This window comes from Palaemon carinicauda, chromosome 20 (genome assembly GCF_036898095.1).
Source record: "Palaemon carinicauda isolate YSFRI2023 chromosome 20, ASM3689809v2, whole genome shotgun sequence".
NCBI classification, from domain to species: Eukaryota; Metazoa; Arthropoda; class Malacostraca; order Decapoda; family Palaemonidae; genus Palaemon; species Palaemon carinicauda.
The window spans coordinates 64,871,849-64,897,931 of record NC_090744.1 but is presented as its reverse complement, the minus strand read 5'-3'; the positions used below and the strand labels follow the sequence as shown (position 1 = coordinate 64,897,931).

General features: G+C 41.1%; 2 protein-coding genes across 2 annotated transcripts in view; both read left to right on the top strand.

Moving 5' to 3' along the window:
• Positions 1-26,083, top strand: part of LOC137659500 (uncharacterized) — a 498,613-nt gene that overhangs the window by 383,816 nt on the left and 88,714 nt on the right. The gene's annotated exons all lie outside the window — the stretch shown is intronic.
• The window catches only part of LOC137614293 (chitin synthase chs-2-like), an 89,374-nt gene that overhangs the window by 45,691 nt on the left and 17,600 nt on the right, over positions 1-26,083 (top strand). The window contains 12 exon segments of the mRNA XM_068344032.1: positions 6,902-7,126; positions 7,541-7,781; positions 8,220-8,482; positions 8,725-8,935; positions 9,183-9,383; positions 9,929-10,155; positions 10,258-10,425; positions 10,814-11,119; positions 13,995-14,186; positions 14,645-14,697; positions 15,289-15,422; positions 15,646-15,806. Of these exon segments, the coding sequence (XP_068200133.1) occupies positions 6,902-7,126; positions 7,541-7,781; positions 8,220-8,482; positions 8,725-8,935; positions 9,183-9,383; positions 9,929-10,155; positions 10,258-10,425; positions 10,814-11,119; positions 13,995-14,186; positions 14,645-14,697; positions 15,289-15,422; positions 15,646-15,806 (2,382 nt within the window).

Genomic DNA, 26,083 nt, shown 5'->3' with positions numbered 1-26,083 from the left:
CTTTGAATGGATTATCTATTTTCTGGCTTAAAATAACTTGCTAATAGACAAAAAAATATCAGCATCTAAATTCAATTTTTTTTCAATATTAATCTTACCCGATAATCATGTAGCTGTCAACTCTGTTGCCGACAGAAATCTACGGTCGGGATACGCCAGCGATCGCTATACAGGTGGGGGTGAACACCACAGCGCCATCTGTGGTCAGGTACTCCAGTACTTCTTGTCAACACCACCTCAATTTTTCCTCTGTCGTGCCTCCGGCTAGACCTACATGGATACGCTGTTGATTCTGGAGTTTTTGCTCACGATTTGGTGATGTATTTGCTCTAGAGTTTAGCTTTCGCTATTCAGGAAGTTTTATCATTAGCTTAGCTAGCTTTTGGAATTAATTTGATTAATTATGGTGACGAAGAGAGTATGAACTCTCTTTCACTTTTAAATGGCCGACCCTTCCCTTAGACGGAAGTGTTGGTGTCTAAGAGAGTATAGACTCTCTTTCTTAATTTTGCTTAACAAAAGTTATAGATTTTTTTTTTATATCTCTCCGCCTTTTATAGGCCTCTTCGATTAACTTCCTTTTATTATAAACTTATTAAAATTAATTTTTATATTTGTTTATATTCGACCTTTCCTAATAGTAGGCGGTCTTTTCTTGGTACCGAAGTTAATTAACATTGAGCCCGTCATTTCGTTTTTACCTGTTAACATATTATGCTATTTTAATGTTTTTGAAAGAATTTCTTTGATAGTCTCGTACTGTTTTCAAAGTTGAACTAACGTTTTGTTTTGTCTCTGCAGTTGTTGACATTCAGAACGTTCAACTTGCGCTCTATCGTTACGATAGAGAGAGAATTTTCACGGTGTCACGTTGCAGTAAGAGTAAACCGATTCTAGCGTTTTGTTCATTCTTTCTTAGCTTAATGGTTTTAATTCTAATAAAGGAACTTTTTATTTGGGAAATCTTTCAGTTTTTTTCCTTTAACAATAATATGTTTTAACGATATATATGATTGGGCTCATCTCTCAGGTTCTAAGTCAAGAGAGAGAGAGAGAGAGATAGAGACGGAGGGAGAGAGAGGAGGATAAACGTTTCGTTCAGCGAGTAACGTTATCGTTTTTGCTCTTCTCCCTGGTCTCTTTAGGGGAAGAAGGTAAACGTTTCTAGAGTTTTATTCTTGTTCTCAAGCTTTATGCGGTGAGAGATTTTAAACGTAGTTTATTTGATCTAGTGTTTAGTCTCTTTCCAGCCACTGAATTATTTATCTTTCATTATATTTTTCTGTTACATTGTAATTCTGTTTTCGCAATTACTAACTTTTAAGGAAGGATAGAATTGCGTGTTTCAGGTACAAACCACTTAAAGTTTCGAGTTCAGTGAAATAAGTGCAAACAGAAAATCAAAAGTGATAAAGTGATAAGCGCAAAGTGTTACAGTGTTGCGTTCGAGGGTTCGTCTGTTCGTACCAGTTGTTCGCCTAGTCTGGGACCTCTTACAAGCTCTCAAGCCCAGGGGAGAAGTAATGTCGAAGGACTTATGGGTTCAGCAGGCCTTGATCGACGAACAGACGTTTCCCTCCGTGGTTTCGGGTGTATCTACACACGTTGCCGACGTGATCACCCCACCCACACAAAGACGAGAGAGCCCTTTTATTCCTCGTCTGCGGAAGAGGTTTCTCGCAGAAACCATGGACCAAATCTTGCAGCTTTTAAGTGCAAGTCGGTCCCTTCCGCGCAAGTCCAACTCCTAGGTGTAGCCATTAGCACTGGGTCAGTTCGGACTTGCTGCAGTACGACAACTGCACACCTCCCAGAGAGGCGAGGTGGTATCGCAACAGGCAGTAGCTCCGTCTGTTGCCGCACCAGCTGTTTTAGACCCTCAGTCTCAACGGACAGTAGCTCCGTTTGTTGTTGTCTTTCTTAAACTCTAGTGGTCTATGCTGCAGACAATGCAGTCTCAGCTTGCGGTGTTGATGCAGGAGTTTCAGGCAGAGAAGGTTAACACACCTCCTCCTGCGAGCGCTCCTCCACCTCTACGCAGTCCAGCCTGCCAGACGTATGATGTTGAGGTTCCTCAAGCTACCTCCATGCGTGAGCTGCCGCATTGGGAGTTGCCAGATACCAGCTCTGTGCAGCAACCTCCACTTTCCTTGAGGCAGGAGCCTCTTGCCACGCGGCAACCTCCTCAACACTTGAGGCAGGAGCCTTATGCTTTGCAGCAACCTCCTCTACCCTTGAGGTAGGAGCCTCTTGCGTTGCGACTACCTCCTCCATCCTCGAGGCAACAACCTCTTGCGGTGCGACAACCTCCACCATCCTCGAGGCAGCAACCTCAACTCCACCTCTGCGCAGTCCACCCTGCCAGACGTATGATGTTGAGGTTCCTCAACCTACCTCCACGCGTGAGCTGCCGCATTGGGAGTTGCCAGATACCAACGCTATGCAGCAACCTCTTGCGTTGCGGCAACCTCCACCATCCTTGAGGCAGCAACCTCAACTCTTGCGGCAGCCACCTCCACTCTTGAGGCAAGAACCTCAACTCTTGAGGCAAGAGCCTCAACTCTTGAGGAACCTCATGCTATGAGGCAGCCGCCTCAACGCATGCAGCAACCGCATTCTTCACAGCATGAGCCTCTCTCTGCGCAGCTACCTCCTCAACCCTTGAGGCAGACGCAACTCTTGAGGCAGGAACCTCACAGGAGCCTCATGCTATGCGGCATCCTCCTCAAACCATGAGGCAGGAGCCTCATGCTATGCGGCATCCTCCTCAACCCATGAGGCAGGAGCCTCATGCTATGCGACATCCTCCTCTACCCATGAGGCAGCCTCATGCTATGCGGCATCCTCCTCAACCCATGAGGCAGGAGCCTCATGCTATGTGGCATCCTCCTCAACCCATGAGGCAGGAGTCTCATGCTATGAGGAGCCTCATGCTATGCGGCATCCTCCTCAAACCATGAGGCAGGAGCCTCATGCTATGCGGCAACCGCCTCAACCCATGAGGCAGGAGCCTCATACTATGCGGCATCCTCCTCAACGCATGCGGCATAAGCATCTTCCCTTGCAGCTTGAGCCTCATCCCATGCAGCATGAGCCTCATACCATGCAGCATGAGCCTCATCCCATGCAGCATGAGCCTCATCCCATGCAGCATAAGCCGCACGCCATGCAACATGCTCTGCTTACCTTACAGCATGCTCTACATACAGCATGCTCTGCATACAGCATGCTCTGCATACCTTACCGCATGCTTCTCAGTCACACATCTTTGGTTGTTGCCAACTCACTAGACTGTCAAGCAGTTTCATAACGTTGCCTTCTAGTCTGCTGCTTTTGCACCAGTGAAACCCTCACTGAGAGAACTTAGCTTTTCTCGGATATGGTTCCTGTAGATGAGAAAGTGCTATTCTCCCTCCTTCTGATATTCCCTTGAGGACTCTGTCATTTGGAGAGGAGCCTTTAGCTGCGTAGCCTCCTATGGACTTTTATTTAAGCATAACATGCTTCCAGGGAAGGTAATGGTTCCACTTCAGTCGCTAACCCCGTCTGTTACCACACCTGCTCCCATAGACCTTGAGCTGTGTTGCAAGACATGCAGTCCAAGCTTAGTCCTTGTTAGAGAATTTTTTGTTTACGGAGTCAGTGTGTCACTGGGAAGACGTTCAACAACCAGCAGAAGTGACTTGTTGTGACGCAGTGCGGCAACCTCAGCAACCCGATAAGGAGTTGTCTGTACGACCCAGACAGTCTAGACAGCTTCGGGTTGTCACTGTACTTCCTCGCTTCCCCATGGTTGACAGTTCACAGACTGTGCAGCAGTACCATGATCTTGTGTCCGGCTCCGTCAGACGACTAGCTTTTAAGAGCTCCCACAAGTCGTCGCTGTCTGGAGATTCTCAGATGGACTATGGATCTGACCAAGGAACTGGGCCTCCTGGTCAATTTTGAGGAGTCCCAGCTCGTCCCATCCCAGACCATTGTCGACCTGGGTATGGATCTTCAGAGTCGAGCTTTTCGGGCTTTTCCGTCGGCCCCAAAGATCTACTAAGCCCTAGTTTGCATCCAGAGCATGCTGAGAAGGAACCGATGCTCAGTCAGGTAGTGGATGAGTCTAACAGGGACACTTTCATCACTGGCCCTGTTCATCGAGTTAGGGAGACCCCACCTCCGCCCCCTTCAGTATCATCTAGCGGCTCACTGGATAAAGGACATGACGCTAGAGACGATCTCAGTTCCTGTTTCCGAAGAGAGGAGGTCTACTCTCACGTGGTGAAAGAACAGCTTTCTTCTCAAGGAAGTCTACCTTTGGCTGTTCAGAAACCCGACCGCCGTCTCTTCTCTGACGCATCAGACACGGGCTGGGGTGCGACTTTGGACGGACAGGAATGCTCGGGAACATGGAATCAGGAGCTAAGGACACTTCACATCTTTTGCAAGGAGCTGTTGGCGGTTCATCTGGCCTTGATAAACTTCAAGTCCCTCCAGCTTAACAAGGTGGTGGAGGTGGACTCTGACAACACCACAGCCTTGGCTTACATCTCCAAGCAGGGAAGGAATCATTCGTGGAAGTTGTTCTAGATCGCAAGGGACCTCCTCATCTGGTTAAAAGATCGAAAGCTCACGCTGGTAACGAGGTTCATTCAGGGCGATATGAATGTCATGGCAGATCGCCTTAGCCGGAAGGGTCAGGTCATCCCCACAGAGTGGACCCTTCACAAGAATGTTTGCAGCAGACTTTGGGCCCTGTGGGGTCAGCCAACCATAGATCTGTTCGCTACCTCGATAACCTAGAGGCTCCCGTTGTATTGTTCTCCGATTCCAGACCCAGCAGCAGTTCACGTGGATGCTTTTCTGCTGGATTGGTCCCATCTCGACCTGTATGCATTCCCGCCGTTCAAGATTGTCAACAGGGTACTTCAGAAGTTCGCCTCTCGCTAAGGGACACGGCTGACGTTGGTTGGCTCCGCTCTGGCCCGCGAGAGAATGGTTCATAGAGGTACTGCAATGGCTGGTCGACATTCCCAGGACTCTTCCTCTAGGAGTGGACCTTCTACGTCTACCTCACGTAAAGAAGGTACATCCAAACCTCCACCCTCTTCGTCTGACTGCCTTCAGTCTTTCGAAAGACTCTCAAGAGCTAGGGGCTTTTCGAAGGAGGCAGCCAGAGCGATTGCCAGAGCAAGGAGGACATCCACTCTCAGAGTCTATCAGTCTAAAGGGGAAGTCTTCCGAAGCTGGTACAAGGCCAATGCAGTTTCCTCATCCAGTACCACTGTAACCCAGATTGCTGACTTCCTGTTACATCTAAGGAACGTAAGATCCCTTTCAGCTCCTACGATTAAGGGTTACAGAAGTATGTTGGCAGCGGTTTTCCGCCACAGAGGCTTGGATCTTTCCACCAACAAAGATCTACAGGACCTCCTTAGGTCTTTTAAGACCTCAAAGGAACGTCGGTTGTCCACTCCAGGCTGGAATCTAGACGTGGTCCTAAGGTTCCTTATGTCATCAAGATTTGAACCTCTCCAATCAGCCTCTTTTAAGGACCTCACATTGAAAACTCTTTTCCTCGTGTGCTTGACAACAGCTAAAAGAGTAAGTGAGATCCACACCTTCAGCAGGAACATAGTTTTCACATCTGAAACGGCTACATGTTCCTTGCAGCTCGGTTTTTTGCTAAAACGAGCTTCCTTCACGTCCTTGGCCTAAGTCGTTCGAGATCCCAAGCCTGTCCAACTTGGTGGGGGACGAACTGGAGAGAGTACTTTGCCCAGTTAGAGCTCTTAGGTACTATCTAAAAAGGTCATAACCTTTACGAGGACAGTCAGAAGCCTTTTGGTGTGCTATCAAGAAGCCTTCTCTTCCAAGGTCTAAGAACTCAGTTTCTTACCTATTCAGGCTCCTGATTAGGGAAGCACATTCTCATCTGAAGGAAGAAGACCTTGCTTTGCTGAAGGTAAGGACACATGAAGTGAGAGCTGTGGCTACTTCAGTGGCCCTCAAACAGAACCGTTCTCTGCAGAGTGTTATGGATGCAACCTATTGGAGAAGCAAGTCAGTGTTCGCATCATTCTATCTCAAAGATGTTCAGTCTCTTTACGAGAACTGCTACACCCTGGGACCATTCGTAGCAACGAATGCAGTAGTAGGCGGGGGCTCAGCCACTACATTCCCATAATCCCATAACCTTTTTAACCTTTCTCTTGAATACTTTTTATGGGTTGTACGGTCGGCTAAGAAGCCTTCCACATCCTTGTTGATTTGGCGGGTGGTCAATTCTTTCTTGAGAAGCGCCGAGGTTAAAGGTTGTGATGAGGTCCTTTAGTATGGGTTGCAGCCCTTTATACTTCAGCACCTAAGAGTCGTTCAGCATCCTAAGAGGACCGCTACGCTCAGTAAGGAAGACGTACTTAATAAAGGCAGAGTAATGGTTCAAGTCGTCTTCCTTACCAGGTACTTATTTATTTTATGTTATTTTTGAATAACTAATAAAATAAAATACGGGATACTTAGCTTCTTTGTTAACATATATGCTGGTCTCCACCCACCACCCTGGGTGTGAATCAGCTACATGATTATCGGGTAAGATTAATATTGAAAAATGTTATTTTCATTAGTAAAATAAATTTTTGAATATACTTACCCGATAATCATGATTTAATTGACCCACCCTTCCTCCCCATAGAGAACCAGTGGACAGAGGAAAAAATTGAGGTGGTGTTGACAAGAAGTACTGGAGTACCTGACTACAGATGGCGCTGCGGTGTTCACCCCCACCTGTATAGCGATCGCTGGCGTATCCCGACCGTAGATTTCTGTCGGCAACAAAGTTGACAGCTACATGATTATCGGGTAAGTATATTCAAAAATTTATTTTACTAATGAAAATAACATTTTTTTACAGTATGCTTGGATATGGCTATTTTGGTTATTATCGCAAACATGGATCACGCTGCACATCTGGACTCCAAAGTGTGAACGTCTCGCATCGACCGAGAAGTTGGTCGTCTCTCCGATGTACAACTCCTTGTTGATTGATCTGTCACTTGCCCTCAACCGTCGCAGAGATGACGAAGGGGACGTCAAGACGGAGGAATTGAATCTTAACCCGGATGAACACGAAAATGAGGTAAACAACGTGTGCATAAAAGCCAATCTTATTGATAATATCACTAATTTATGATAATCATGTTGGCTGCAATTGTTTCCCATATAGTATACAGATGAGTTTACTTTGACACAATGTAGTTTTATTCATTGGTACAAGAAATGAGACTTTGAAAAGATATGATAAGATTGACACTTGCACTATATATTTTCAAAATGAAGTTTATTTTCCTTTAATATTCTCAGGGTGAATGTGAATATGGGTTACGGTATATTGGTGTTGCTATATGCTGACAAAGTATATTTCCTTCTATATGAATTTCAATTACAGGGACTAAAATCTAAACAGTACCTGTAATAAAACTCATTTATATTAGATTGGAACTGTTACTTGATTATTTCTTATATTTGTAGTAACACTGTTTTCTACCACTAGGTGTCACAGTATTACGAGACAATATCCATCCACACGGATTCATCCAACACAAACAACGCAAAAACGAAGTCCTCGGATCACATCGTTCGCATCTATGCAACGGCCACTATGTGGCATGAGAACGAAGAAGAGATGATGGAGATGTTGAAGAGTATCCTTAGGATGGTTGAAGATCAGTCTGCTCGTCGTGTGGCTCAGAAGTACCTCAAGATTGTTGATCTTGATTACTATGAATTCGAAAGTGAGTGCTCGGAAGTATTCCATTATTGGACTAAATGTTTTTTAATTTTCGTTGAAAAGGTAGTTACTACGGCACTCTCAGATTTGGCTGTTGTTTCTAGTCTGAATGTTATCTTCAATTTTTATATACGGTATATCATTTTTTTGTATATTGTAGATATAATATAAAACCAATTTTATTAGCCGTTGTATAGCAATAAACCTTAGTGACTCCAGTAGTTGTCATTTCATAAACTGTATATTATAAATTCATTGAATTTTCATAAGTGCCATTTAACAAAGATTTCAAAGGCAAATATTAAACTTTACTGTTTAGCAATATACTGTATTATTATTATATTTTCTCTAGTAGACATAAGTAATGTTTGATACCTTTCATAGCAACATTTTGTCCAGTTAAGCTCACAAAAATAATTGCTTATTATTTTCCCTTTTCCAGCTCACATTTTCTTTGATGACGCCTTTGAAATATCTGATGAAAATGAAGATGAGAACGTAGTCAATCAGTTTGTAAAGCTACTGGTGACCTTAATGGATGACGCTGCAACCCACGTTCATCAGACGAACATTCGTATTAGACCACCCAAGAAATTCCCCGCACCTTACGGAGGACGCCTTGTCTGGACGCTTCCTGGAAAGACGAAGATTGTTGCTCATTTGAAAGACAAGTCTAAGATTAGGCACAAGAAGAGATGGAGCCAGGTAATGAAACAATAGCCTGAAGGAGGAAAGAATTCTAATTACCAAAATGTAGTATATATCTTTCGTTATGCCATATTTTACAAAATGGCTAATAATGTAATTTAACCTAACATTGATTTTTTTTTATTAACCTTTAGATTTGTGTAAAAACTAGTCACTCCTAAATTTTTTAAAAAAACTACTCATAAATAAATTTCTCCCGTACCTAAAACTTATCTAATTTAAATCAAACATGATTACAGGTGATGTACATGTACTATCTACTTGGATTCAAATTAATGGACCAGCCCATATCGGTGGACAGAAAAGAAGTAATTGCCGAGAACACCTTCCTTCTCACTCTAGATGGAGATATTGATTTTACTCCAAGTGCTGTCGCACTTTTGGTCGATCTTATGAAAAAGAACACTAACCTAGGTGCTGCCTGTGGACGTATTCATCCTGTCGGTTCTGGTAAGTCAGGAAGTCTTTTTTGTCATTAGATATTAACTAATTGTAGAGTTTGATCTTCTAGTTGGGCCTTTCAATTAATATTTCAATCATTTATAATTCTGTAAAGACTTTTTTTTTTAATTTAGTTAGCATTTTTATGAAAAGAGAAAGCATCGCAATGGAAAAGCTATTTTCTAGTTCAAATAAGATCTTGTCTTTTCTATTTTTATGAGCATTTACTTAACAATACTTTACTCCAAATATACAGGTCTTATGGTGTGGTACCAGATGTTCGAGTATGCTAATGGTCATTGGCTGCAAAAGGCAACTGAACATATGATTGGTTGTGTGCTCTGTAGTCCCGGATGTTTCTCACTTTTCCGTGGAAAAGCTCTTATGGATGATAATGTTATGGCCAGATACACATTGAAATCCAGCCAGGCTCGCCATTATGTACAGTACGATCAGGGTAAGTGAGTCGTCAGTTTAACTTTGATAAATATCTTAAATCTTCAACAACAAAATGTTAAAGAAGAAAAGATATTGTATTATCATATACATAGCTTACCTTTTAAAGGTCGCTCATGAATGGCAGAGGCAAGGGACAGTGACATTGCCCTAGCAATCTCGACAATGCCCTAGAGACTGACCATGTATTATATGATCAGCGCCCAAGCCTCCTCTCCACCCAAGCTAGGACCAGTGAGGGGCACGCAGTGGCTGCAGATGACTCAGCAGATAGACCTATAGGCTCCCCCAAACCCCCCAACCTTAGCTCACAAGGATGGTAAGGTTGCAGACACTAATTGCACTAACGAGTCTGAGCGGGACTCGAACCCCAGTCTGGCAAACACCAGACAGAGACGTTACCAATCAGGCCACAACTAGGGATGTAGTTTTAGTATTTTCACTTGTGAAATATGTTACTTAGGTTTTAAGTTAATTGATTTCTTAATATAGGTAATTAAAGAATCATTGTTTAATGCAGAACTGTTTTATATTTTTTCTGTACAGGAGAGGATTGATGGCTTTGCACACTATTGCTTCAGAGAGGATATCGAGTAGAATACAGTGCTGCCTCAGATGCCTACACTCACGCTCCTGAAGGTTTTTCAGAATTCTACAACCAACGTCGACGATGGGTGCCCTCAACCATGGCTAACATCATGGATTTGTTGCAGGACTATAAAAGAACGGTTCAAGTCAATGACAATATCTCCCTCCCATACATTTTCTATCAGGTAGGCATACTCTCAAAGCTACACAAATTGTTTACTAGTGAACTGTCTAACAAATATGAACCAGCTTGTGATGTTTTCTAAAAAAACATTTTACTTTTTCAGACTATGTTGATGGCTGGTACAATTCTTGGCCCAGGCACAATCTTCCTTATGTTGGTGGGTGCTTTTGTCGCTGCTTTCCGTATCGGTAACTGGCTTTCGTTCCAGTACAACATCATTCCTATTTTCCTCTTCATGGTGGTTTGTTTCACACTGAAGTCTGACATTCAGGTAAAGTATGCAATTTAAATCGGCAATCAGTAGTTGATATATATATAGTACTGTACTTATTATTACATGAAAACCAATGTTATTAATGATGGAAATCTTTTTTAGCATATTAACTTTTGTTTCAGTTACATAATATTACATAATACAAGTTTCAGATAACTTTACTGTAATAAATTAAACTAACATATATAGAATTTGACTCCATGTTAATTTCTGCTGAGTATCAGTATAGTTAAATTTAACATGCTATGTTATCAAAGCCTCGTTTTATTTGTTTGTTTTTGTCAATGTTTTCATTAATGTATGGTATGTTTTTCTGTCTTTTCCATGGTATGTTTGTGTGTGGGAAAACTGTGGTACATTTCATCATTTGTTTAAATGGAAACAGTTAGTGGTAGCCCAGATCTTGTCTGCTTCTTATGCACTCATTATGATGGCTGTCATCGTTGGTATAACTCTCTAGTTAGGCGAGGACGGCATTGGTTCTCCGTCTGCCATTTTCTTGATAGCATTGAGTGGCAGCTTCTTCATAGCTGCTTGTATGCATCCTCAAGAGTTTAAATGTATTATCCCTGGTCTATTGTATCTGTTGTCCATTCCATCTATGTACCTCCTCTTGATCATCTATTCCCTTATCAATCTCAACAATGTCTCTTGGGGTACAAGAGAAATAGCCACAAAGAAGACCAAAAAGGTTTGTACAAATGTTAGTTTGTACGCAAACATGGGCATGAGGTTAGCTGTTACGAACGTATTGGTGGAGGGAACAGGCATTTCGCAAAATGTCAGGAAGCGGTTAGTTTTACTCTCGTTTACTAGGATGCTTATCTTTAACCCCATAGGAGTTGCATCTGAATGTTGTTTAGTTATTTAGACACAGAAAATGCATGCAAAAGCAATGAAGCTTGTAGTGCAAAATCTAAATGTTTTTTTTTTCAGGTTGAATGTACTGCATGATTCTACAGTAACATTTATCTAATGCAGTATACTGTATGTATAAATTATGTGCTAAGTCCTTCTCTTGCATAGTCTCTCCAGTCTGCATTCATCTTGTGTTGTCTATACTTTTCTGCTTAATATTTTGACTACAGTGTAAAATTTACTCATATTCAGTGTACTTAAAATACTTGTTGTACCTTAAAGAATTGATTACACACAACACCAATCATCAGCTCATCGTAGCTCCATTTTTTCTCGTAAAATGAACCAGCTATACTGTACAGTTATTTCTATAACATAAAAACATCTCTCTGGAACCAAAAAATTCTATATATGAGACCCTGCTCATTAGAAAATTGGGTCAAAATTAATGAGAAAAAACTGAAAGACTTAAGTTTTGAGAATTTTGAGCAATATATTTTTTCATATTCGTCAAACCAACTGAATGGGATCTCACAAGGAAAATACAAAGATTTTGAAAGATTTGACTAAAAATACTAAGTTTTATTGTTGGAGCATGTTGGGAAGATTCCATTACATAGAATTTTGTGTCTAATTACTCGAAAATAGACTAAGGTCTAAAAATTTAGATGGGTTTGACATGAGCTGAGTCGAGTCGAGTACATTACTTGCCAGAAAAGTAATGTAGACAATGTTTTAATTAGGCCTCAATTTTCTATCATGCAAGGTTAAAGAATCCAATTTACTGACCAGGAAATAGTTTGACTTATTACACTGAGCAAAAAGTATATAATAATTTTGATGTTTACTGCTGACAATGTGCATTACCTGGTCCAGTACACTACTGACTCAATTAAAGATTCTTTCCCGAATCCCCTTTGCTTCCAGTGACTCTGCTTTCTGCTTTATACTCATTGTCCGAGTTGTCCAAGTTCAAATTTCTAGTGCTTCAGTTATAATCTCTTGTTTAAGAATAAATCCTTTGGTTAAGCTTTAGTAAATTGGTTATCTTTTTAATGAAAAATTATTATCATTTCATACCTAAGATGTATTGATTTTTTTATCTTTTTCTTTTATTCTTCCCCTTGTAAACAAAAATTTCTTGCTCCCCATTTTTCTGTGTTATGGAACTAAAAGTTAAACTGAAATTTTACTATTTTTTTTCTGTTAAAGCCACACTGAAATAACAGTACATAATACTAGTTCCAGTACATTTACAGCACAAACACAACCCGCATCTGTTGAAGTCTTATTACTCTGTAACAAAATTAAAAGTAGTTCGTGATGAGCATGTGTTAAAGTATCCGTGCCTTCAGCAGTCAAGAGAGATTTCACTACACTACAGTACAGTATTTTGTATAGTAATGTGAAGTTTAGAATACTGCTCCCCTGATGCTAAATAACCCATTTTAAAACTAAATAGGCTTATTTTAATGCATGTTTAGTTATAGGTTTATAATTATCTTTATGAATCTTCCCTGTTATTCGTATTGTTTCTCTCGGAAAGCTCGGTTTCATCAACATTTATTGTACCCATAAAACTGCTAAAAAGTTTCCTGTTTTCCTTCCCTTCAAAAGACTTAAGCCTCTAGTGAAGTAATAGGATATTCTAATGGTTAATGTCAGCCACTGATGTATAAAAGTAATGAAAGTGTCGATAGAACCGAGCATAAAGAGAAAAGTAATATAAACATCAGGTGTGTAAAGGAATAACAATCTTAAAATTTTGTTCTTATTACACTTACTAACCTTTGGTATAATTACAATTGCATGCAGATTTCCTTTGCCTACATCCTTTCGGCTGGTTATGCCTTGGTGATGATTGTTGTCATAGTGGGCATGATGCTACAGTTTGCAGAGGAGGGCTGGGATACACCAACATCTATATTCTTTTTGGCAACTTCCGGATCTTTTGTAATAACAGGATTAATGCATCCGAAAGAAATCCTTTGCCTCCCGTGCGGACTAGTCTATTACTTGCTTGTTCCATCTATGTATCTTCTGCTGGTGGTCTATTCTTGTTTCAATCTCAATAATGTCTCGTGGGGGACGCGAGAAGTTGCAGCGAAAATGAGGAAAAAGACCAGAGAGGTACAATATTCTGTTTTTGCTGATCAAGTTGAATATATATGGGGTTACTCTTTTCACTCTTGAAATCTGATTATTTATTATTGGAAAGGCAATTATGATTGGACATTTCAGTAAGGAAAATAATCTTAGTTTATAATGAAATAAAGAATAACCTTCTAACTTTTAATCAGAACATTTTCATTGAACCTGTAATGGTTTTAATTACAAAGAAATATATGGGTGCACAGTTGCGTCCATGGGACGTATGTTTATATCTGTTCAAAATTGTAAGCTTAGTAGCATGTAGTGCTAATTTAAGAATATGATGCAATACCTTTTACCCATATCATAAACAGTATACAGAATATTCTTGCTTAAACTGTACCCATGATAAAGAATAATTTATAATAGGATGAGAATTTATTACTGGAAATTGTAGCCTATACTAATGCTTTAATTTTTTAGTTATTTATTTCTCTCATCGTTTTATTCCATTACGATATAATGGTATTATTATTGATCATTATACTGTAGTTCTGATACATAATACGCTTCAGCATTCAATTCCTCTTTATAACATTCTTCATAACTAAACATAGGAACTCGAAGCCGAGCGTAAAGCATTAGAAGAGGCCAAGAAAATGAAGAAGAAAGAAGGATTCCTGAGCTTCCTTCATAGGGATGCTTCAGCTGATGAAGACGAGGGCTCCATTGAGTTGTCTTTTGCTGGGCTTTTCAAACTTATGTGTTGTGTACATCCAAAGCCTAGCAATGAGCAACAACAACTAGCCGGTGCCGTTATAGTATGTGGCCTACCTTTCGAGTGTGGCCTACGGAATTTTTTCTCTGATATAGTATGTGGCCTACATACTGTTATTACGAATATTGATCATGTAAGTACACATGGATTTCAGTATTTAACTATGTAGTCAATGTTAATGTTGTGTAAGAGGGGGGGGGGGGCGCAGCCCCCCCCCCCCCCCCCCCGGGTAAGGACACGGCTTTTAGCATAGGTTAGGTGGGTTTTTTAAGTTAGCTTCTCCCGTCGTACTCGTAGGTAAGGACACGGCTTTTAGCATAGGTTAGGTGGTTTTTTTTAAGTTAGCTTCTCTAAGGTAGGACACATTCAAACCGGCTTAGGTAGGACACATTCAAACCGGCTTAGGTAGGACACATTCAAACCGGGTAGGCCTCATACTATAACAGATCCAAAAAGGTAGGTAACATACTATAACGGCACCAACTAGCCAGTATTGCCAACTCCTTGGAAATCCTGAAGAAACGATTTGAAACTATTGAATCGTAAGTACTGTAGAGACGATTATGTTATTATTATTATTATTATTATTATTATTATTATTATTATTAGCTAAGCTACAACTTTAGTTGGAAAACCTGGATGCTATAAGCCCAAAACCTTTAACTGGGAAAAATAGCTCAGTGAGGAAAGGAAATAAGGGAATGAATAAATTACAAGAGAGGTAATGAACAATTAAAATGAAATATTTTAAGAACAGTAACAACGTTTAATAGATCTTTCATATAAAAACTACAAAAAAACAAGAGGAAGAGAAATAAGATAAAATGTTGTGCCCAAGTTTATCCTACAGCAATAGAACTCTTACCCAACATGATCTCTGAGTCCTCCCCTAAAATAATATCAGTTTTCATACTTTCAACCTGTCTGAATTATTCCACAAGCCTGTATAGCACAGTATTATGAAATTACTATATACAGTACTGTACCATCTAGATACAGTAGTATCTTTATGCATATGATTTCTAATCTATTCATTGCTTTATGGACCCAAGATAATTTCTATGATTTAGTGTCTCGTGTAAATTTATGCCTATACAGTATAGACATTACAGTATTTACACATGTTCTTGCAGACATATGGGCATACAGCCAAGTTCTCGAAGACGCTCTACAATTCAGCCACGTAATTCTATGCGTCCAGATGGTAATAGCTCGGTCAATGAAAATCTAGATGATGAATTTAGTGACAGTGAAAGTGAACATTCAGGTAAGTTGACAGTTTACAATAGCAATGTAAATGTTGGATGTTTTTATTTCATTTAAGACTTGTATTTGAAATTATTCAGATTTTATTAAAGAAATAATTTTTAACAACCATCTTTTCTCGATGCCTAGAAGTATAACGTTCAGACTCGTTAAAGGAATAAAAGTACTGTATGACGAGTGACTCCTGTATTTTTTCATGGTTCAACATTTTTATTTATATGTAGGTCCGAAAGAGGAAAGAGACGATCTTGTGAATCCATACTGGATGGAAGACAAAGCTTTGAAAAGAGGAGAAGTAGATTATATGTCTGGTGTAGAGGTGCAGTTCTTCAAGGACCTCATTGAGAAATATTTGTATCCATTGGACAAGAATGCAACTGAACAGGTATGTTTGTGTCGACTTTGTTGTTAGAATAGAAGTTCAACTCTAAAGCAAATACTACGGCCTCTGTTTAATTCTTTATTAGCATAATTTAAACATTAATTTGTTAAAAACAATTTGGAATTCATGATTTATAAAGTATTTTCCTAAGCCTTCAATAATAATGAAAAAATGTGAATTCTAATCATATAATAATAAGCTGATGATTTTCAGAACATTCCCATGAATTATTGCTATGAATTTGTATGTACTGTACATATAGATGATTTAATATAATTTTTTTAAGCATTAGGTTTTACCACTACATACTTGGTATGTATGCATTTTTCTTACCTTTACAATTACTGTGGCCCTATTTATTAGAAAAAGTTTTAGTACAATATTTACTTTCATTAATTTTAATGCCACGTACAGATTTCAATACCGTGTAGTATTTCAAGAGGTTTACAAAATTGGGTATCAAACTTATTTCAAATGTACAATGACATTAATAGTACATTAGTTGATTTTGGCAGTACAATTTTGTATTGTGAAATATTTGATTGTGTATATTTATGCTCATTCAGATGCTGCTTATGAATGTCAACTGGTTTCAGCGTGGCTAAAATACTGTAATTCATGATTACTGTATGATTTCAAATTAATCATTCGTGTCAATTTTTTCAAGTAACATAGTAATTTATAAGATATACTGTACCCGGAACTATCGGATGAATAGATAGTCTGGGCTATGTTAGCGTAAATGGTCAGAGAACATAATTTGAAAGTGTCGTAACTACTAAGTTCAAACTGCTGGTATAAAGAATAGCATTACTTTTCCAAACATTATTAATCTCCCACAGACTACACGCATACCCCATTTTTATTAAACATTGAGTAGTATTAGGCAGCAGTGGATATACAGAACCATATACTGAATGGTACCTTATGGCTTGCCCTACGGAGCCATACTCTAGAATCCTCTTGTTTGAAGAGGCAGATAAAGGCATTTAGGATGTCAAAATTCTCTGATCCCACAAATGATTACAGTCCCAAATAAGGTGTTGCTATACTTATGGATTTACTGTGATGGAATGACAGGCTGACAGTAGATGTCAGAAAACTAGGTACTTTTATTTATAGATTTTAACATCATAGAAGGGGGCTATAGATGCATATCTTATACATACAGATGTCAGGTGTGGTTATATTAGTGTAGAATAAATATTCATTATTTTATATGGCAAAACCTTGTTTCATAAGCAGAATTAGATTAGAATAAAATGATTCCATCACTAGATTTCATAATGGTTATAGTCTTTGTTTTTTTCCCTATTGCATGCTCCTAGATTAAATTATTTCATGACACCTACATATTAATACCAATGAAATTTCAACTATGAAGAATTTCACTTGCAAAGTATTTCGTAAAATGTAATAAAAACAGTAATGTTGTATAATCCAAAAATAATGAAAGGGGAATTAAACCTTTAAAATAATGATATTAGTGTTTTTTTTTTTTTTAATTCAGAATACTTTATAACAGGTTTACCCATGCTGTATACATATTAATTATATTGTAGTTTTTAGTTAAACATACCTGTATTGTATTATTTTGCTTATATACTTGAAGTCATATACTGATTTGTTGGATGTAATATTGATGTCAATAAGAATGCTATGAACCAAGTTTAGAATCATTACTATGCATATATTTTCTTCATCGATTTTAGCATTGAAATTTAAGAGGGACAGCTTTCACTTAAAACTCATAATGATGCTTCAACACCTCCGAGAGCCAAATAGCAACGAGAAAGTCTTGAGTATCCAGGATTGGTACCAACCAAGCTTCCTTTTTGAGCTAACTTCAGTTTAATGTCGGGCTGTGATGCATGTATCATATAAGTGTCACTGCATGATCTATAACTGCAGTTATTGGTAATGGGAAATTTTTCAATATTAAACTTACCCGATAATCATGTAGCTGTCAACTCCGTTGCCCGACAGAATTCTATGGAGGGATACGCCAGCTATCACAATACTAGAAGGGGGTGTATTTACCAGCGCCACCTGTGGCCAGGTACTCAAGTACTTCTTGTTGACACCTCCTCAATTATTCCTCTGTCGTGCTTCCGGCAAGACGTTCTGGGATACGCTTATGTTCTTGGAGTATTTTCACGACTTTGGTGAAGTATTTCTCTTTGATTTCGGCTGTCGCTTTACTGGAAACTTCTATATTAGCTTAGTTAGCTTTTGGAATTAATTTGATTAATTTTGGTGACGAGAGAGTATGAACTCTCGTTCACTTTTCAATGGCCGACCCTTCCCTTAGACGGAAGTGTTGGTGTCTAAGAGAGTATAGACTCTCTTTCTTAATTTTGCTTAACAAAAGTTATAGATTTATTTTATATCTCCCCGCCTCTTATAGGCCTCTTCGATTAACTTCCTTTTATTATAAACTCATTAAAATTAATTTTTATATTTGTTTATATTCGACCTTCCTAATAGTAGGCGGTCTTTTACCGAAGTTAATAAACTTTGAGCCCGTCATTTCGGTTTTACCTGTTAACATATTATGCTATTTCCGCCACAGAGTTTGAAAGATTTTCTTTGACAGTCTCGTACTGTTTTCAAAGCTGAACTAACGTTTTGTTTTGTCTCTGCAGTTGTTGACGTTCAGAACGTTCAACTTGCACTCTATCGTTACGATAGAGAAAGAATGTTCACGGTTTCACGTTGCAGTAAGAGTAACCGTGTCTAGCGTTTTGTTCATTCTTTCTTAACTTAATGGTTTTGATCCTAATAAAGGAACTTTTCAGTTTTTTTCCTTTAACAATAATATGTTTTAACGATATATATGATTGGGCTCTTCTCTCAGGTTCTAAGTCAAGAGAGAGAGAGAGAGAGAGAGAGATAGAGACGGAGGGAGAAAGAGGATAAACGTTTCATTCAGCCTGCCAGGCGTACGAGTAACGTCGTTATCGTTTTTTGCTCTTCTCCCTAGTCTCTTTAGGGGAAGAAACTAAACGTTTCTAGAGTGATCTAGTGTTTAGTCTCTTTCCAACCACTGAATTATCTTTCATTAGATTTTTCTGTTACATTGTAATTCTGTTTTCGCAATTACTAACTTTGAGAAAGGATAGAATTGCGTATTTCAGGTACAAACCACTTAAAGTTTCGAGTTCAGTGAAATAAGTGCAAACAGAAATCAAAGTGATAAGTGATTAGTGCGTGAGGGTACTTTTGTGCGCGCCAGTCGTCCTCCCAGTCCGGGACCTCTTGCAAGCTCCCAAGCCCAGGGGAGAAGCAATGTCGAAGGGCATAAGGGTTCAGCAGGCCTTGATCGGCGCACAGAAGTATTCTCGGTGGTTGTGGGCGTGTCTTACCGAGACCGTCACTCCCACCCGCAGACGATTGAGCCCTTATTTTGCTCGTCTGCAGAAGAGATTAGGGGAGAAAATAAAGGCAGAGTAACGCTGGTCTCAGGTCTCAAGACTTCTTAAACGTTAAGTCCAGACCTATGCCAGACGTACGAAGTTAAAGTTCACAACCCGAATGCAGTCATTGGGTTAGCTCTGACTCTCCTCAGTCATCAGTTGATTACACTCCGCCTAAGAGGAGTAAGGTTCTGCCACAACAGATCTCTGCTGTTAAGGCTTTACCTCAGCAGAACTTAGTGTCTGCCGACCCCAAGTTAACTCTACTGCAGTCCATACAGTCACAACTTTCGGTCTTGATGCGTGAGTGTCGGGCTGAGAGTGTTGCACCTCCTCCTCCGCCTACACTCCCTCCACCTATTCTCGCTCCGCCTGTGCTCGCCCAGCCTGCACCTGCTCCGCCTGTGCTCGCCCAGCCTGCACCTGCTCCGCCTGGTCGCAGCACCATCTGCCAGGCGTACGATGTTGTGAACTCTACTACAGTCCATGCAAGCACAGCTTTCGGACTTGATGAGTGAGTGTCGGGCTGAGAGTGTTGCTCCTCCGCCTCCGCCTACACTCCCTCCTCCTACACTCGCTCCGCCTGATCACAGTACCATCTGCCAGGCGTACGATGTTGTGGACTCTACTACAGTCCATGCAAGCACAGCTTTCGGACTTGATGAGTGAGTGTCGGGCTGAGAGTGTTGCTCCTCCGCCTCCGCCTACACTCCCTCCTCCTACACTCGCTCCGCCTGATCACAGTACCATCTGCCAGGCGTATGATGTTGTGGACTCTACTACAGTCCATGCAAGCACAGCTTTCGGACTTGATGCGTGAGTGTCGGGCTGAGAGTGTTGCTCCTCCGCCTCCGCCTACACTCCCTCCACCTACACTCGCTCCGCCTGATCGCAGTACCACCTGCCAGCAGTTCCACCTGCCAGGCGTACGATGTTGAGACACGTGCTGAGTTTGCTGTTCCCTGTGGTGTTCAGCCTCCGCCTCTCTTAAGGCAACCTTTACATTGGGATCAGGAGGATTATACCTCTCTTCCTCCGCCTCCTCTTGCTGCTCCACCAGTGATGCAACACTCGGTTGAGGTACAACAACCTCTCCCGTCCATGAGTCAGTTTCCTCAGCTCTTGCTGCAGCGAGCTCAACCCTCCATAAGGCAAGCACCACAACACCTTAGCCTTGCGCCTCAGGAGCCTCAGCTTGCGAGACATTTACCTTGTTCTGCGCAGCCTCTTCCTCATCGCGCTCCGCTCACACCACAGGAACTGGAACTTGCTACTCCGCTTCCGCCAACCGCTCAGCAAGCGCAACCCTTGGGTTCAACCACTCATGCTAGGAGTCAGCCTCCTCCACCCATGCGCCTTCCTTCTGCTTGTCTTTTATTCAGCCTTTGCAGACTGAGCCTCAGGTGTTCCCTCATCGGAGTCTTGAAGAGGAAACCACACTATTGTTGTTCCAGCTCGTTCTGACTCTGCTGTTCAGCATACCATGGTTTAAACCCCATGCAAGCATGCATAAAGCACTCTAGCACTGGTCATGGAATTTCTGAGAAATGTTAAACGCCATGCACACGCTCTGCTTTCCTTTCAGCAGGCTCTGCTTACAGCAGGCTCTGCTTACTACATGCTCAGCATTCAGCATGCTCTGCATTCAGCATGCTCTGCATACAACATGCTCTGCATACAGCATGCTCTGCATTCAGCATGCTCTGCATACAACATGCTCTACATACAGCATGCTCTGCATACAGCATACTCTGCATACATCATGCTCTGCATACCTTACCGCATGCTTCTCAACACATCTTGGGTTGTTGCCAACTCACTAGACTGTCAAGCAGTTTCATAACGTTGCCTTCTAGTCTGCTGCTTTGCACCAGTGAACCCTCACTCAGAGAACTTAGCTTTTCTAGGATAAGGTCCCTGTAGATGAGAAAGTTCTTTTCTCCCTCCTTCTGATATTCCCTTGAGGACTCTGTCATTTGGAGGGAGCCTTTAGCTGCATAACCTCTTATGGACTTTTATTTAAGCATAACATGCTTACAGGGAAGGTAATGGTTACACTTCAGCCGCTAATCCCGTCTGTTACCACACCTGCTCCCATAGACCTTGAGCTGTGTTGCATGACATGCAGTCCAAGCTTAGTCCTTGTTAGAGGATTTTTTGTTTACGGAGTCAATGTGTCACGGGGAAGACGTTCAACAACCAACAGAAGGGACTTGTTGTGACGCAGTGCGGCAACCTCAGCAACCCGTTAAGGAGTTGTCTGTACGACCCAGACAGTCTAGACAGATTCGGGTTGTCACTGTACTTCCTCGCTTGCCCATGATTGACAGTTTACAGACTGTGCAGCAGTATCATGATCTTGTGTCCGGCTCCGTCAGACGACTGGCTTTTAAGAGCTCCCTCAAGTCGTCGCTGTCTGGAGATTTTCAAATGGACTATGGATCTGACCAAGGAACTGGGCCTCCTGGTCAATTTTGAGGAGTCTCAGCTCGTTCCATCCCAGACCATTGTCTCCTTGGGTATGGATCTTCAGAGTCGAGCTTTTCGGACTTGTCCGTCGGCCCCAAGGATCTTCCAAGCCCTAGAATGCATCCAGAGCATGCTGAGAAGGAACCGATGCTTAGTCAGGCAGTGGATGAGTCTAACAGGGACACTTTCATCGCTGGCCCTGTTCATCGAGTTAGGGAGACTCCACCTCCGCCCCCTTCAGTATCATCTAGCTGCTCACTGGATAAAGGACATGACGCTAGAGACGGGCTCAGTTCCTGTTTCCGAAGAGATGAGGTCTACTCTAACGTGGTGGAAGAACAGCATTCTTCTCAAGGAAGGTCTACCTTTGGCTGTTCAGACCTCCGACCACCGTCTCTTCTCGGACGCATCGGACACGGGCTGGGGTGCGACACTGGACGGACAGGAATGCTCGGGAACATGGAATCAGGAGCAAAGGACACTTCACATCTATTGCAAGGAGTTGTTGGCAGTTCATTTGGCCTTGATAAACTTCAAGTCCCTCCAGCTTAACAAGGTGGTGGAGGTGAACTCCGACTACACCACAGCCTTGGCTTACATCTCCAAGCAGGGAGGGACTCATTCGAGGAAGTTGTTCGAGATCGCAAGGGACCTCCTCATTTGGTCAAAAGATCGAAAGCTCACGCTGGTAACGAGGCTCATTCAGGGCGATATGAATGTCATGGCAGATCGCCTCAGCCGGAAGAGTCAGGTCTTCCCCACAGAGTGGACCCTTCACAAGAATGTTTGCAGCAGACTTTGGGCCCTGTGGGGTCAGCCAACCATAGATCTATTCGCTACCTCGATGACCAAGAGGCTCCTCTTGTATTGTTCTCCGATTCCAGACCCAGCAGCAGTTCGCGTGGATGCCTTTCTGCTGGATTGGTCCCATCTCAACCTGTATGCATTCCCGCCGTTCAAGATTGTCAACAGGGTACTTCAGAAGTTCGCCTCTCACAAAGGGACACGGCTGACGTTGGTTGCTCCCCTCTGGCCCGCGAGAGAATGGTTCACTGAGGTACTGCAATGGCTGGTCGACGTTCCCAGGACTCTTCCTCCTAGAGTGGACCTTCTGCGTCAACCTCACGTAAAGAAGGTACACCCAACCTCCACGCTCTTCGTCTGACTGCCTTCAGACTATCGAAAGACTCTCAAGAGCTAGAGGCTTTTCGAAGGAGGCAGCCAGAGCGATTGCCAGAGCAAGGACGACATCCACTCTCAGAGTCTATCAGTCTTAATGGGAAGTCTTCCGAAGCTGGTGCAAGGCCAATGCAGTTTTCCTCAACCAGTACCAATGTAACCCAGATTGCTGACTTCCTGTTACATCTAAGGAACGTAAGATCCCTATCAGCTCCTACGATCAAGGGTTACAGAAGTTTGTTGGCAGCGGTTTTCCGCCACAGAGGCTTGGATCTTTCCTCCAACAAAGATCTACAGGACCTCCTTAGGTCTTTTGAGACCTCAAAGGAACGTCGGTTGTCCACTCCAGGCTGGAATCTAGACGTGGTCCTAAGGTTCCTAATGTCATCAGGATTTGAACCGCTCCAATCAGCCTCTTTTAAGGACCTCACATTAAAAACTCTTTTCCTCGTGTGCTTAGCAACAGGTAAAAGAGTAAGTGAGATCCACGCCTTCAGCAGGAACATAGGTTTCACATCTGAAACGGCTACATGTTCCTTGCAGCTCGGTTTTTTGGCTAAAAACGAGCTTCCTTCCCGTCCTTGGCCTAAGTCGTTCGAGATCCCAAGCCTGTCCAACATGGTGGGGAACGAACTGGAGAGAGTACTTTGCCCAGTTAGAGCTCTTAAGTACTATCTAAGAAGGTCAAAACCATTACGAGGACAATCAGAAGCCTTACGGTGTGCTATCAAGAAGCCTTCTCTACCAATGTCTAAGAACTCAGTTTCTTACTACATCAGGCTTCTGATTAGAGAAGCAAATTCTCATCTGAAGGAAGAAGACCTTGCTTTGCTGAAGGTAAGGACACATGAAGTGAGAGCTGTGGCTACTTCAGTGGCCTTCAAACAGAACCGTTCTCTGCAGAGTGTTATGGATGCAACCTATTGGAGAAACAAGTCAGTGTTCGCATCATTCTATCTCAAAGATGTCCAGTCTCTTTACGAGTACTGCTACACCCTGGGTCCATTCGTAGCAACGAATGCAGTAGTAGGCGAGGGCTCAGCCACTACATTCCCATAATCCCATAACTTTTTAACCTTTCTCTTGAATACTTTTTATGGGTTGTACGGTCGGCTAAGAAGCCTTCCACATCCTTGTTGATTTGGCGGGTGGTCAATTCTTTCTTGAGAAGCGCCAAGGTTAAAGGTTGTGATGAGGTCCTTTAGTATGGGTTGCAGCCCTGTATACTTTAGCACCTTTGAGTTGATTCAGCCTCCCAAGAGGAACGCTGCGCTCAGTAAGGAAGACGATCTTATTAAAGGCAGAGTAACGGTTCAAGTCGACTTCCTTACCAGGTACTTATTATTTCATTGTTATTGTGGATAACTGATTATATGAAATATGGGATACTTAGCTATCCTTTAATCTTGTACACTGGTTTTCACCCACCCCCCTGGGTGTGAATCAGCTACATGATTATCGGGTAAGTTTAATATTGAAAAATGTTATTTTTATTAATAAAATAAATTTTTGAATATACTTACCCGATAATCATGATTTAATCGACCCTCCCTTCCTCCCCATAGAGAACCAGTGGACCGAGGAATAATTGAGGAGGTGTCAACAAGAAGTACTTGAGTACCTGGCCACAGGTGGCGCTGGTAAATACACCCCCTTCTAGTATTGTGATTGCTGGCGTATCCCTCCATAGAATTCTGTCGGGCAACGGAGTTGACAGCTACATGATTATCGGGTAAGTATATTCAAAAATTTATTTTATTAATAAAAATAACATATTTCATTTACATCAATAGGGCCGTTTTCTTTGACGAGTATATGGAAGGGTCTCATGGTGTTTAACAATTCATCTACTAGTTCATTCAAAAGCCTTCTCTTCGGGGGAATAATTGAGTGTTTGAAAGGATTAATATGTAGGATACAGTATACTGTGGCCTTTTCTAATCGGAAGTTGATATCGCTCTTTCCTTTTTATTTGTAAATATTATTTTCATTTTCACCATCAATTGGAGCCATTTTTTTTTTCCATGCACTTATTGATAAATTAGAAAATAGCAGTTTAGAGTAATAGTTGTAGAATGGGTTTTCTGTTTTCTCACATATGACACATTCCCAGTATGTTTAATATTAAAGTTTCATTCATTACTTGAAGATACTCTAAGTAAAGATTGATCACTAGTACAGTGAATGCATGCAATCATACATGCATGACAGAGAAACTAATACCAAGGGTAATTTCACAAATGATTTAGCATGAAAATCAAGATTAAAATTTAATGGAATGAAAAACTTAGGTAATTTTAGGTTTTATCTCTTCAGGTCAAACTACGTAGTTTCTTTTCATTATAAATACTGGAGATTTGTGGAGAAATAATCTACCTATTGAGTAATCTTTAATTAAATAGGTACAGTCGAAAATGATAGGCCCATAGAATACTAGAACAGTCACTAATTTGAATATTATTTACATTGAGTATTGGAATTAGTTAAACACTTCTGTAAACTGATACAGTACATATAAAACAATACAGTATGTACATGAATAGAATAGATAAACATTTCACACATGACATATTTTACAATATCTTCAGAATTGCCGTGAATCAAAAGCGGTAAATGAAGTTTAAAGTGTTGTACAGATGCCGCTTACAATACAACTTATACTGACAATAGTATTTCGTTACCATGAGAATTTATGTACAGTAAATTCACGTTTCTAAGACAATTGGCATCTTGTATTAATATATGCGCTATAAGTAATATAGAATATATATTTTACTGGTCACCAACATTTCTATTAATATTAAAACTTTTATTAAACTATAAACCATGATTTTCCCAATACTTAGTCAGTATCATGGAAAGTTTGTTAAAACCTCACTACATTACTGGGATAGTGTAAGGTACTCTTTCTCTTTGGAAACCATGCAGTCTTTCATTTTAATGTTTCTAAACGTGATCTTTTAGAGTCTTCCCTAGTATTTTGTATACGCACACCCGGAGAGGTTATAGTTAATGGTACATAGTAGAGGGACTTGTCTCTTCAAGTTCAGAGAAGGTAGTGCACTTCAGCAATGTGATCATTCACTGGATAGGATGAGTTACTGTATTTTCATTATGGTTCATGGGAAATGGTTGTTAATGTATCATTTCTTGATCACTCTATTTAGTGTCATCAGTACTTTTCTTGCCTGTCCTTATAACAATCTTCATAAATGG